At 35.7% G+C, this 14,482-nt stretch overlaps 1 protein-coding gene across 3 annotated transcripts in view; it reads right to left on the minus strand.

Moving 5' to 3' along the window:
• The window catches only part of HIBADH (3-hydroxyisobutyrate dehydrogenase), a 111,452-nt gene that overhangs the window by 10,681 nt on the left and 86,289 nt on the right, over positions 1-14,482 (minus strand). For all 3 annotated transcript variants that reach the window (XM_014841030.3, XM_070511135.1, XM_070511131.1), the window contains exons 5-6: positions 4,495-4,628; positions 2,529-2,605 (exon numbers count right to left, since the gene is read on the minus strand). In XM_014841030.3, coding sequence (XP_014696516.1) covers positions 2,529-2,605; positions 4,495-4,628 — 211 coding nt within the window. The remainder of the gene's footprint in view (positions 1-2,528; positions 2,606-4,494; positions 4,629-14,482) is intronic.

The raw sequence follows: 14,482 nt of genomic DNA on the forward strand, positions 1-14,482 counted from the left end.
AAAAAAAAAAAAAAGGGAAACATCAGTGTCCCAGAAAAAACACTGACTTATGAGAATGAAATTAATCAGAAATGATCACTTCATAGGAACGGGTGACTCAATTTGTAAATGTTGACATTAATGCTCTAAAAAAAATTTTACTTCAGAGTGAATAGAATATAAATGTGGCTGAACCACTTTGATGCTGTACTACTTTGTGGGAATTTACTACTTGGGAATTTATGCTTGCTGATGCCAATTTTCTCTTTCACCTTGCAAAGCTCAATAAATCGTGGCCACTCTCTATACTCTATTAGAGAACAATCCTGTCATTTTAAACCATGTCTGTAAACCATGGAGAAAAGACAATAGCAGAAGCAATCATTTTCAGGACTTTCAAACCAGTGAGAATCTTTGTAAGATAAACTGATAAAACCCTAATGTTATGAAAATAGCAATTCATTAGTACAATCTGAAGCACCAGAAATTTATAAATTATTTTAACAGTTAAGTAAAACTAGTGAGTTCCTGCTTTGTGTTCAAACACTTTTTATATATATGTAAATATTATACATATATAAATATATATATATCAGTAACAGTAATGTATGTAGAGTTTTGTATTAAACATTTAAAAGTTTTATATTTCTAAATATTGTTTTTATCATATTGGAAAGGACAATAATACAGGAAAATGTATTGTTTCTGTTCTTAACATTTCTATTTGGAATTTTATCATTGTTCATTTTCTCTGTGATAACAAACCCACTCTAGTAGCCAATGTATACATTTCATTGTATATATTTTATTCATTTGACTCAACTGATTTTCATACTATTCCTTATTAGCTGGTGTTTGGAGTTAAGACTTCCACAAGCACTTACCATACAAAAACTTCATTTTAGAATGGCAAATGATCATCTAATAAGAGTTTTGCTAGGAAAATTATTTGAGGAATGCCAGAGGATGCATCACTATGCCTAAGGAACATCCTGATCCAGTGATGCTCAAAGTAAGAAGCAGAATATAAAATAAACTGGAAAAGATAAAGAGGGAAATCTCAGTATAGTATAACCTAAGTTCATCCAGGCTTTTACTTTTTTATTATATATTCATTTATATCCAGAAAAATGAAGGTAAAATTCTAAAGATGCATATGCATACAAATGCTCTAATCCTACTATCAACACCAATTAATTTTGTATGCAATTTTGGTTCCAGAAATTTACATTTTCCTCCTCCAGGAAATTAGTCTAGAGGAAGAACATGAAAACAAGTTACTAGTAACCAGTTTTTCATTTATGATAAGTGAGCCATAGCCTAAAACTGGCTACAACACAGACATAACACTTTGAACAGCTTCCTATATACAACTAGTTTTATTAAGGCTTTGTACAGATATGCCTTACCATCTTCCAGACATTCAATTTTAAAATGTAAATGGTACAGGATATTGATAAACCAATTAGCACTGATGCAAAGCAAATTCCTCTTTTATCTCAATTACAATATGACAACTTAATAGGTCAAGATAGTTTAACATCTGAGACAAGGGCAATTCAATAAAACAACAGCATCTTGATATGGTAATTAAGAGGAAATGTGAATCCATTACTGTGTTTTTAAAAATATCTCAAGCACTTTGACTCTTCTTATTGCTTTTATCCAAAGATGAGATATGAAACACTACTCTGATTTGTGATATGTTTGGTAAGCAGTTTTGGGAAGTATGAAGAAAACACCTGAATAAAGCACCTTGCTCATTAAACATTTTCTAAAGTAAGAAATGTACATTTATCATATTCATGAAACACAAAACATTCAAAAAATTAATTAGGTAATTAATCATATGTAGCATTCCTAACTCAAAAGATTAAAGGTTAAAATCAAGACATTAACCTTAAGCATTGAGAGGATGATCATCATCATAGGAAAAACAGGATTCCTTTAAGCAAAGTATAAATGCTATTTTATTTTAATGGAAAGATATATCCTTAACGTAAAGAAACAAAACCACAGGCAAGTTAAAATGAATTATGCACATAAGTTGCAGCTTTATGAATGCCATCCAGTTTATCCTGAGAATAAACAACCAAGAGCCCTTTTAGTGTAGACTTTGAGGACTATATTTAAAATAGATACATAAAACCAGTCACGTGGTAGCGTATTACTTAAATTCACTATACATCAAAAATGTGTTTTATACAAATTTGTCCTACACTGCCAAAGTGTGTTTAAATTTCATAGTAAAAGTGTTTCTTGCATTTCAACATAACAGAAGAAATGGAGTGCTCATATAAAAAGGATAATGTAACTACTAACATACAGTGCAATACATTTTACGGCTATGGCAAAGAGTATTCATGCTCTCCAGGGTCCTATTGGTCGTCAAATAAGCAAAGTCTATTAAAGTTCAATAATGAAGTACTTTCAAAATGTTCCTGGATCAACTCATTTATTTCTCATGAATATTTCTTTTCAACATCAGAAAATCAAATAGGAAAGCTCATAAAAATTGTTAGTATATGAAAATGTACTATTCAACAAACCTGATTCCAAGATTCATAGTTTCAGCCGTTCCAATCATACTAATGGCCAACAGCATGTTGTTGCAGATCTTTGCAGCCTGAAAATAAGTGAGTACATATTAAATATCTTTATTTTCCAATTATAACTCACAAGAAGTTGTTGTTTACCCAATTCTACAGGCTTCTTTCTAAAAGAGCGAGCATTCAACTCTTGATTTTCTCAAACGAGGAAAGGAATGTGGTACTGCACGCCTCCCTCCTAGCCTAACATGCTACCCCAAAGCAGACGGGGGAGCCTATTCCACTAGGAAAGAACCCTGAACTGGTAACCAAGCTCCTCCTGCAGGCTCAGTCCTAGAGGGAATACTAATCTATGTGGCATGATTGCTCTTTTTTTCCCAGTTTTACTGAGATATAGCTGACATGCAACATTATATAACTTTAGGTTGTACAGCATAATGATCTCACTTACATATATCATACAATGATTACCACAATAAGTTTAGTAAACACACATTATCTTATACAGATAGAAAAAATATATGTGTATATACATTTTTTCCCTTGTGATAAGAACTCTTAAGATTTACTCTCTGAACAACAATATATTATACAGCAAAAGTTAACTACAGTCATCATGTTGTACATTACATCCATAGTACGACTGCTCTTTAAGGAAGGGGGCTTACATTTTAATTGGGGAAATAGGAGTAACACACTGAATACAAAGGCAATAAACAAACATACAAAAACAATTAAGTGGAAAATTGTATGGCCATAAGATAGAGACAGCAGGAGCTCAGAGAAAATAAAATCACTGAGGGCAGGAGTAGAGAGGAAGTAGAACCTGAAACCATCTCTCAGAAGGCCACTCAGGATTTAAATAGGCAAGAGAGAGAAAAGAGAAGAGCAGAGAAAAAGCGAAATATATAAGAGGGATTAAATATGTAAGAGCATGGGATGTTCCTGAGAATAGTAAGAAAATGGACTCGTGCTTATGTTTTAAGGAATGGTGAGAAATTTGATAGCTAAGACTGGCGCAAGAGCTATGAAAGCTGGGGGCGGGGGGTGGTTAGTTAAAATTTGACATGCTAGGAAATAGGGAACTACTCAAAGTTTCCGAATAGGCAAGTCTATGATGACCCACACATCTTGATGGAGTTTGTTTTGGTTACAGTTTGGGCAGAGTGGTAAACCTGGCATCCAGAGACCCATTAGGCCCTCTGAGCAGTAAATAAGGTGTGAAATAATGAGAGAAAGATTGGACCATAAGGTATGGAATGGACAAAACAGTCAACAAGGAGAGCCACTGAAGCAAAAATCAACAGAACTTGGATACTGACTGAACAAGGGAATGGAGACAATAGAAATATCTAAGATAATACCAAAGTCTTGAAAAAGATCAAGAGGGTGCCAGTGACCATGACAAAGCATTAAGAGGAGCAGTGACTGAGTGAGAGTGTGTGTTGGGTGGGAGGGGGACAAATAGTTTGATTTTAGAGTTCAGTGTTGTCATTCACCTCTATCTGATTAGAGAATTGATATAACATATTTCTAAATAAAAATTATTTGGTTTTCAAGAAAAGATTAAAGTGCACAGGTTACTTCTATGTGACTGTACTACAAATAGAGCCGTAACAAGTAATTACAACATTAGATGGAGGATAATAGCAACTCAGGCACCATAAGCACTTCATATAGAAGCAATCTTAAGGACGATTTCAGTGGTTACTGGGATGACATGTGAAAATCTGAACGATGGAACTTTAGATATCTTTTTAAAATAAGTTAATTGGCTGATGTCTACTTTATTCTACCAGGAATGATGGAAAACTAATTTATTCCAAATTAATTTAAGAAAATCTGAGCAAACAAAGACTCAATAGATTGAACACAGTAAGGAGGAGTAAGAATGTGGTCAAAAAGGAGAAATGAACATTAGCCAATTTTTTATCGTCAAGTCATGGTCATTCATGTAAAATGTTACCTGCCCGGTCCCAACAGCTCCACAATACACCACATTGGAGCCCATGCACCCCAGCAACTCTTGGGCAGCAGCAAATTCGTCTTCAACTCCTCCCACCATGAACGTGAGGTTCCCAGACCGAGCAGCTCCCACACCTGAATGGTTTGGGGGTAAAGGGTAGAAGCAGAAGGATACATTTTTCACATGTTTAAGTAGACAGTAAACCTAGAGAAAATCCCCAAACCAAATGAAAATATCCTGCCTCCTAATTGTATTTATGTCAGGTATGTGTAAGAGATACTCTAAATCTCTCCTGGAATATTTTAATAATCAAGTATTATGCAGGTTAATCATAAACCGAGAGAATCATACAGATTCAGTCAAACTCTCATTCTCAATTCATCTCAAATATTTGGCACAATTGTGGTACGACAGATACAGGAATTTGAAATGTGAATTTTACTATTCTCATGCATCTATTATTCTCCTAAGAAATCTATTTAGTAAGAGGAAGTATGAAAAAGGCTACTTGTGCCTTGACCAGCACTGGAGCAGCCAGAGGGGTCTGCAGCCAATCTGAATTCGAGGTCTCTGGCTCACTCACTTACTCTCCACATACTATCTACAGATGAAATCTACAGAGAGAGACCGGGCCCTTTCTCCCAGGAACAAGCAGGCATTTCAGGTGGTAGGATTCTTTCTTAAGGTAAAGAAAAGGGTTGCTTATTTAGACTAATTATTCCAATGTATACCTTCCAATATTATTTGATTTTTCTTTTTCCTTCTGCCATACACCTTTTGGGCAATTCATTCCAAGTGATATGAGCAGGAAGAAGAAATAAACTTTGGTTTTACTACTCCTTAGTAGCGTTTAACAAAGGTCTGATGCATGTTCAGTCACTGAAATGACTGCGGACACAACTTCTACTTTAGTCCAGAAAACATGGCCTAGACTTGTCCTAAAAAGGGGGGAAGCTTCATTTAAATTTTTATTAACTATAAAATAAAACCCAGAGTACTATTACTGTTTTTAGTATTAGAGAAATCTTAATTCATAATTTTCAAGTTAGTTCTGTTGATTAAAAACAGGAAAGTATGTGGAAGAGTTATATTAAGTACAATTTTTGCCTCTACACCTTATTTTATAGTACAGCCAGGAATAAAGAAACTGTAATTGTCTGTGCTATGTATCAAACCCAGCCATTAAAATAGACAGCTGCAAGTAATGATCTACTTTTGAATTTAATTTATTCAATGAAATACACAGTTTTTATACACAAAAAGCCCATGTGAGGAGACTCCTATTTCATTCAAATTGTGAGTATTCTGCTATTGCCAAATCAAGGAGCCTTTCTATTTTACAGTTCATGCTATTTTTATCTAATTATTAAAAGCAAAAGAAGTCAGCAGGATGTTAGCCAAACAATCTTGGAAGAGAGCGTGTCCACATATTATGAAAGCCTGAGATGCTCACACATATGGTTAAATTACATTATTTCACAATATTTTCAGACACATGTTGGAATTCATTATGTACAAAAACCCAATTCTAACAAATGGTTTTAATTAACCAACCTGTGTCATTTGAACATTTCTGATAATGTTGAAGTTTAAGTGACTGTCACTTTGTTAGTTTCTAACTTACTTTACCAAGATGGTGGATCATTAATGTTTTACAATTATTTTGCTCAATTTCTGTAGCCATATTTATTCAAACCACATAACCACCCTTACTCCTAATCCTGTTGATCTGACCTAGAGAAATTAACTAGACGATTTAAGTCAAAGCTTACAAACAAATCCAGCACTATCCATCATAGGTCAATAGCTTTGTATCTAGATTACAGACTGCTAAATAGCTTCAGAGAGTCATTTATTAAAGGAAAATTAACACTGACAATGGTTCTCAGCTGGTTAATCTTTTGACAGGTGTACTTTCTCACTTGTTCAAACACATATTTCAAAAAGAAGAAATAAGTTATTTAAGCAAGAGAAGGTCACAAAGAAAAGAATAATTCAAGCTTTTAATTCAGAAGTCTGTGGTATTTCCACTCTCCTCCCCTCAATGTGGTGCTATCATTATTCCAACTTTCTCATAACATACATTCCAACGTAAGGGTCTGACCAAACTGGGTAATTCTAAGACCAAATCTTATCGTTCTATACATATTCCTCTAACCATATGACACTATCAAGCCTAGTCCCACTGCAAAGGCAAAATTAAGACCTTAATAATCCTAAAATAAATATACCATTTTCAGCTTAGGAAATAACATCTAGAAAGCTAGAACTCTAAAGCTGTGCAAGACTTATCTTACAGACTTCAGAAAATATAGTATAGATTTTGATGTCTATCAATAATAAACAATAAATTTATCACATTGCCATGCCATTTTAATTCAAGTCCACTTCCCAAAATAAGAAAACATGGAATATACACTAGGCAGCTGCTAGAACACTGGGAGAAATATTTATTTTACCTTCTATTTTAGAAGGTGCTTAATTCTATAATTGCATTTACAAACCTTATTAAAATCTTTGATTTTCTTACCCAATTCCTCCATTATACTATAAGCTCCTACAGGGTCAGCACTGGGGTCTTGTTTATGTCAGCATTTCCATTATCTATCACAGTGCATGATACATTCAATAGATGGTTGTTTGGTAAATAAATTTATGAAGATGGTAGAAAGAGTAAAGGATATGGAGACAGAATATCTGGTTTGGGGCATGTGCCACTTGCTGGCTGTGTGATTATAAACAAATTACTTAACTTCTGAGCCTAAGTGCATAAAATACAAAAAGCATTAATAACTTCCTTATAGAGCGACTGTGAATATACGAATGTATATATGCTATGAAATATAAAATGCTATTTAAATTAAAGTCTTACTACTTTATAACTTGAGTTTGTGAAGTGGGAGTTTTACCTTTACCTCTACTATACTCGAGTCCTTTCCTTTTTGGTTATCTAAGCTGTTGTCTCCTTTAGAATAATTTTAGCCTCTCCAACGAAGTATTAGCTCCTTGGGGCTGAACCTACAAACAATGGAAGTAGGATGGCCCAGGTTAAGAAGAACTAAAGTGGTCCATGGCCAGTGCTGTTAAAATAACAGTGAAGAGCTCTGGTAAAAGCTTTCAATAGCAGCAAAGTGTATGAAAAGGTGACAAGAATGCTGCGTTTGTTTTATTCATTTAACAAAATTAACTGGGAACCTGTTAAGAATCAGACCCTGTGGTAAGCTCTGAGGATATGGATGAATAACATATGTCTCTGCCCCTAAGAAGTTACACACTTGTGGTCCAGCCACTTCTCTCATCCATCACCACCACCCCGGACTGAGCCATCATCATCTCTCACCTGGATTACTGCAACAGCCTCCCACTTGATCTCCCTTCAGCCCTTGCCTCCATAGTCTATTCTCGATGCAGCAGCCAGAGGGATCCTTTTAAAACATAAATCTAGTTCATGTTTCTTCCCTACTCTCAAGCCTCCAAAAGCTTCCCATCACTCTCAGTACAAAATCCAAAGTCGTACAAAGCCCTGTAAGATGTGGCCCTGACTACCTCTCCTATCTCATTTCATACCGTCTCTTCATTGTTCATTGCTTTCCAGCCAGCCTAGCCTCCTTGCTGTTCCTGAAACAGGTCAAGTATATTTCCATCTCAAAGCCTTCCACTTGCTGTTCCTTTTGCCTGCAATGTTCTTCCCCTAGATATTCACGATTTGTTTCTTTCACTTCATTCAGGTTTCTTCTCAAAATTCACCTCTCCAGAGAGGTGTTTTCTGACCACTGAGTCTAACAATCTAAAATGGCATCCCACCACCCTCTATCCCCTTTTCCTGCTTTCATTTTCTTCACAGCATTTATTACCACCAGTTTATTTTAATGTCTCTGTTTATTTGTTTCTGGTGTGTATTCCCCCTGTGAATGTTGGTTCCATGAGGGCAGCGACTCCGTTGGCTCATTCGTCCCATATGCACAGTGTCTGGTACATAAGAGATGCTTAGTAAATACAGTATTTGTTCAAAGAAAGAGAGAGAAAGAGGCAATGACGCACGGAGGAGCAAGGAAATGGACGACTGCATGGCCATGCGATAACTGCTCTTAGAGATAGGCACAAGGTGCCAAGGTCTACAGACAAAGCATCTGTCATTCTAGCAAGTCATTAAACACTCCCTTGCCTATATCTTTCTATTTATAAAGTGAGATATTAGAAAAGATTATCACTGAATTACTTTTAAGCTTTTGAAATTCTATAATTTGAGATTTTCAAGTTCACATATATCCATTTTTCCACATTTATTATATTAATACACAAAGCCAAGCCATGTTTCATTTTATACAAATAGTTCCAAACTACAGAAAAGAGTTAGAAAATGAATTTTCTTATGTAACTACATTAATTAAATCTAACAAGTCTAAATACTTGTGGCTGTCTTTAACACTTTAACACTTTCCTGTGATGACGTCTCTACTGTTTCTCTCCCATTACCCTAGGATCAGGAAAACTGAACTCATTTGTACAAACAAACAAAAAGGCAAATACCCAAACCATTCAAAACAGGTGGCTGACTACCCTGCTTTCAAAGGAACAGACATCTATCCCTTCTTCTCTTGGTAGTCTGCTTCAATTTCAATCAACCTTATAGTACAGAAGCACTTTAAATTTAATCAGAATCTCTAAGTCAGCTTCTGTTTCTCTCTCTCTCTTTTAAAAAAAGGTGCCCTAAGAAGCCTCCATTATCTAAACTATCTTCCTTCTTTCTTTCCTTTCACTCCTACCTAATATTGACATAAAAAAATTACCACTGGAGATCCATTTTTCAGTGGTTCTCAACCCAGGGAATGAGAAAGAAGTCATCCTTGCCCTCAAGGAATTTGAAATCCAGTGTTTGTGGTGGTGGAGGGTGAGGGGGTGTGTGTGTGTGTAGATGAGAGACAAGATAAGACAAATACACAATTATAAATAATAAAAGACAGATGCACACTACAGGAGATGTATAAATACAGTCACGTGGAAATTCAAGGAAGAAAAATGTGATCAGCAAGTATCTGTTCAGTGCCATTAACCACTTGTTAGATCTTTGTGCAAAGATTGAAGGAGTAAACATATTTTCTGACTCAAAAAATCAGGACCTGTTTTCTGATATTAGGAGAATATATGAAATACAACTATTCCAGAAAGTCCAAATTTTAAGGTCATGGTAGGTATAAACTACAGTCTTTGCTCTCAAAAGGTCTAAAACACTATTAGGGAAAATAGATATATACTCAGAAGTGAATACCAAAAGGTAGCATTATATACCAAGTGTCAGATGGATGAGGACAATCACCAGCAAATCCTAATTCCCAATTTCCTTCCATGTTTCAACCTCTGTCACTGAAAGAATAATGAATTCTCAGAAAGAGAAAGGGTGAAGAAGGAAACAAGAAATTGTTGTCAGGGGCCGGCCCCGTGGCCAAGTGGTTAGGTTCGCATGCTCCACTTCAGTGGCCCAGGGTTTTGCTGGTTTGGATCCCAGGCACAGACATGGCACCGCTCATCAGGCCATGCTGAGGTGGCATCTCACATGGCACAGTCAGAGGCACTCACAACTAGAATACAAACTATGTACTGGGGGGCTTTGGGGAGAAGAAGAAAAAGAAAAGGAAAAAAAAAGGATTAGCAACAGTTGTTAGCTCAGGTGCCAATCAAAAAAAAAAATTCTCAGAGAGTAATGGTCTTGCTGTCAGCTGTGGGCAGGTTTGTAAAAACTTTGATAAGAATTTAGGTATTCTGAATCTATTTGCAAATCATGTTCAGAGCAGTTTAAAATAACATGAACTGAGCATATAATTTTGTATGTTTTACAATATGGACACTGAGTTCTGCCTGGTATCCAACTGCACATGATAACCTACCTCTGTTTACAACAGATTTGAGTTTGTTTATTAGAACAAAACAATTAGAAAACTGAAAATCAGAATTAAGAACAAAGACAAAAATAAAACCCTAAGATTTCACATTGGATTTCAAATATGAATCTCAGTAACTTAGAGGTTTTGGCGAACACTACTTGGGGAGAGGAATAAAGCAGCCTCAAGGAAAACATAACTCTTCCTTGAACCGAGTTACATGTTTTAAAAATCCTCATTTGGAGCTTTATGTAGGAGATAGTAAATGACGGTAATGTTCATTATATTTTTTACACCAAAAGCAGTGATAATTTTTTCAAGGTAACTCAAGCTCTTGCTTTATATTCTTTTCTAATCTTAGCCCTCTACCTGTAATAAAGGTCAATATTAACATTAATCACCTCAGTCTAATATTTATGCTTATCTGTCTCCCAATCTTTGGCAGTTTTATTTGATATAAGAACCAAAACAGGCTTAAGTCTCAAATTATGCATAAACATGGACATAACCAGCAGCTGAAGACATTATTCACTATTACTCAGCATTTCTGTAGTCTCACAGTTCCTCCTATTTTTTTCTATTAAGTAAAAGTTATTCTTTCTAAGAACTTATATAACAACAAGAAAACGAACAACCCAATCAAAAAATGGGCAGAAGATACGAGCAGACATTTTTCCAAAGAAGATAGCCAACAGGCACATGAAAAGATGTTAAACATCACTAATCATTAGGGAAATGCAAATCAAAACTACAATGAGATATCACCTTACACCTGTTAGAATGGCTATATTATCAAGACAAAAAACAACAAATGTTGGAGAGGATGTGGAGAAAAGGGAACCCTCAAACACTGCTGGTGGGAATGCAAACTGGTGCAGCCACCATGGAAAACAGTATGGAGATTTCTCAAAAAATTAAAAATAGAAATAACATGTGATCCAGCTATCCCACTACTGGGTATTTATCCAAAGGACTTGAAATCAACAATTCAAAGAGACTTATGCACCCCTATGTTCACTGCAGCATTATTCACAATAGCCAAGACATGGAGGCAATCCAAGAGCCCATCGACTGATGAATGGATAAAGAAGATGTGGTATATATATATACAATGGAATACTACTCAACCATAAAAAAGACAAAATCGTCCCATTCACAACAATATGGATGGACCTTGAGAGTATTATGTTAAGCAAAATAAGCTGACAGAAAAGACAAACACCACAGTATTTCACTCATATGTGGAAGGATGATAAACAAATACATGGATGAGGAACAGATTAGTGGTTACTAGAGAGGAAGGGGGTTGGGGGCTGGGCATACAGGGTAGAAGGGGCACATATATATGGTGACTGACAAATAATGTACAACTGAAATTTCACAATGTTATAAACTATTGACTTCAATTAAAAAAAAGTTATTCTTTCTGAAGTACTTGTATGTTTATGTTCAGCAAAAAGGAGAACTACATAACTCACTGTATCTTCCCTTTTGTCTTGTGTTGTAGGAAGCAATGAACTTTCTCTTTTTTCTCCTTAAATGGTTTCTGATTTTTTTAAGTTTTACTTTTCTTGTCAATGTTATGTGGTTACTTTCTAACCACTTCTCTGGTTTCCTCATCTACTCCCTGCAACAAAAACCATCATGCTATGCATACTGAACTATTTACAGTGGCTGGAATGTACGACGATTTTTCATGCATGCACGTCTTTCTTGGGCTGTTCCACTGTACGAAATTCCCTTCCCTTCCTTTTTTGCCTGGCTAAGTCCTGCTTATCTTTCAAGACTCAACTTACGTCAATTCTAAGAAGCAGTTCATGACCATGAGCTCCTTTTCCTATTCTTATAACATTCCCAGTGATACCTCTAATAAAGCGCTTACAGCACTCTAATCAACGATTTTTCTACTGTGTCATGTTAAGATCCTCATGAGCATGAGCTGTTTGAATCTTAGCACCCAGCATGTAGCACGTGTCTGATAAATGTTCATTGTCTTTTCAGGAGGTAGGCAGAGAAGAAATTAATGGTTAACAAAATAACCAAGAATACTAATTAAGACTAAGTAAGACAATACTTTTTAGCTTATCAAAAAAGCTCAACTTTGGAGTAGCATGATTCCCCCACATGTGGTAATGGCATTTTCACTTATGGCTGCATACACACGCACGAGCATAAGTGCAAATGTGTGGAGACATTATTATGAAGACTTAAAAAATGAAGAACATGTAATCAGAGTTAAGAGACCTGGAGTGAAGTCAGAATTCAAGGTCACACCACTTGGACAAGTTATAACACCACTCAATCTTCATTCTTCCACTGAAAAGGATGATAAAAACACTTGCCATTCTTAATTTGAAGCTCAAATGAAAGAATACATTTGAAAGGTATTTTACACAGCTATTATACAAATGTTATAAAAAATTTAAATATAACACATAAATCTACTCAGCTTGAACATGTCAAAGTCTTTGGCCTAAAAGTAGCAAAGAACTGAAATTTGGAATTTAGCTTTACTGAGAAGCCAAAATGAGAGCTATGATAGAAAAACCATTTTCCAAGTGCTGATAACTTAGAATAACCATTTATGAGTCACAAATAAGGAGATCATTTTCAATTCTATGACTTCTGGAAAGAGGCCTTCAAATCCAGAGAGGGAAGAGATGGAAATCTAAAAAGTACAATCAAATTATTTTTATCTTTAATACTGTAAAAATCTTGCCACCAAAGCACTTTCATTGATATATAGCAAAATGCAGTAAATCACTTAATTTACTCAAAAGAACTTAAATGTTTTAACCAGTCTGCCATCAAAAGAGATCAAGAAGAGGACCAATGGGACTTGGGCTGCAGTGTGAGCCGTCTTTAAAATGCAATTGTTCTAATCATTTTCTACAGATGCAGCCTCACAAGGGGCTGCTGTCACAGGGACCATTTACGACTTGTTATGGTGTCTCTATTGTTTACCAGCGACATTCGCTGAAAAAGGCGACAGCTGGGACAGAAAGCTGCTACTCAACGAACAATATAATCCCGTGAAAGTAATCAACAAATTTAAGAGTGTTAATTAACTTTACACTTTATCATGTTCAATTAGTTGTCCTTTCTAGAAAAGATTGCCGTGCACAATCAGTTTAGAGCGTGCCATGTTTGATTTGTAAGTGATCACTGTTTCTGTTTCAGAGTCCATGTCAGATGTTCTCTTGGGTTTTGGTGACACAGATGAATGGCTCTGCACATGTTAGGGGGTGATCTGGTTTAACATAAGCCAGCATAACATAACCCCTTGTTAACACTATTTCTGGCATTATCCAAGCTGGAAACGGAAAAGCAAAAACACTCACAGCACTATTCTGGAGTCAGATAAACAAAGTTTAGTTGGCTTTTCCTGAAATAAACAAAGACACAAATACATGCAGAAATAAGCAATTTTTCATAATTATTTTTCAAAGTAAGACTTGTCTTTCAGGGGCATGTTTGGGATCATTTCCTCCCAGCAAGATCTCGAAGCTCTGCTGCATTACATACCAAGCTCCACTGTATCCTCAGACTTTACATAATGCAGATACCCTTTTCCGTGGCAGGTGAACAAATGCTAGGGATGTGTTAAGTACTGGCTGGCATTAAATTCTAGAATGTGGCTTTTAAATCCAGAATCTGTATTTTATAAGTGTGAGAAATCTGCAGGGAAGTATATTAACTTTTGGATGCTGGGTGCCTTTTCTGTTACCTTTAATGCACATGTTCCTACGTGCTAATAGGACAAGGAAAAGCTCATGATGGAGTGACAATATATTCAGTATTGCATTTTAATGAAAGTCACTGCAGTTCCTCTGAATTGACAGAGCTTTGCATCAAAGTATTTCATAAGTCATTGAGGAGGTGAACAACACCCAAAACTCAGGTTTGGCAGGAGGTGTCTATCTTTAAGAAAACAAAAGCAAGGGACATGCATCTATCTCTTAAAAACCACCACAACAACAACCTATCTACATAGGATTTTGAAACATCTTCATAAAGCTATCCCTTGCTCTTCTAGACTAGCTTTTCCCTGCATAATACAAATTAAACACAATAATAAATACACTACAGCTGGTTAGCTAGTTATAGCA

Source organism: Equus asinus, chromosome 1 (assembly GCF_041296235.1).
Source record: "Equus asinus isolate D_3611 breed Donkey chromosome 1, EquAss-T2T_v2, whole genome shotgun sequence".
Lineage (NCBI taxonomy): Eukaryota > Metazoa > Chordata > Mammalia > Perissodactyla > Equidae > Equus > Equus asinus.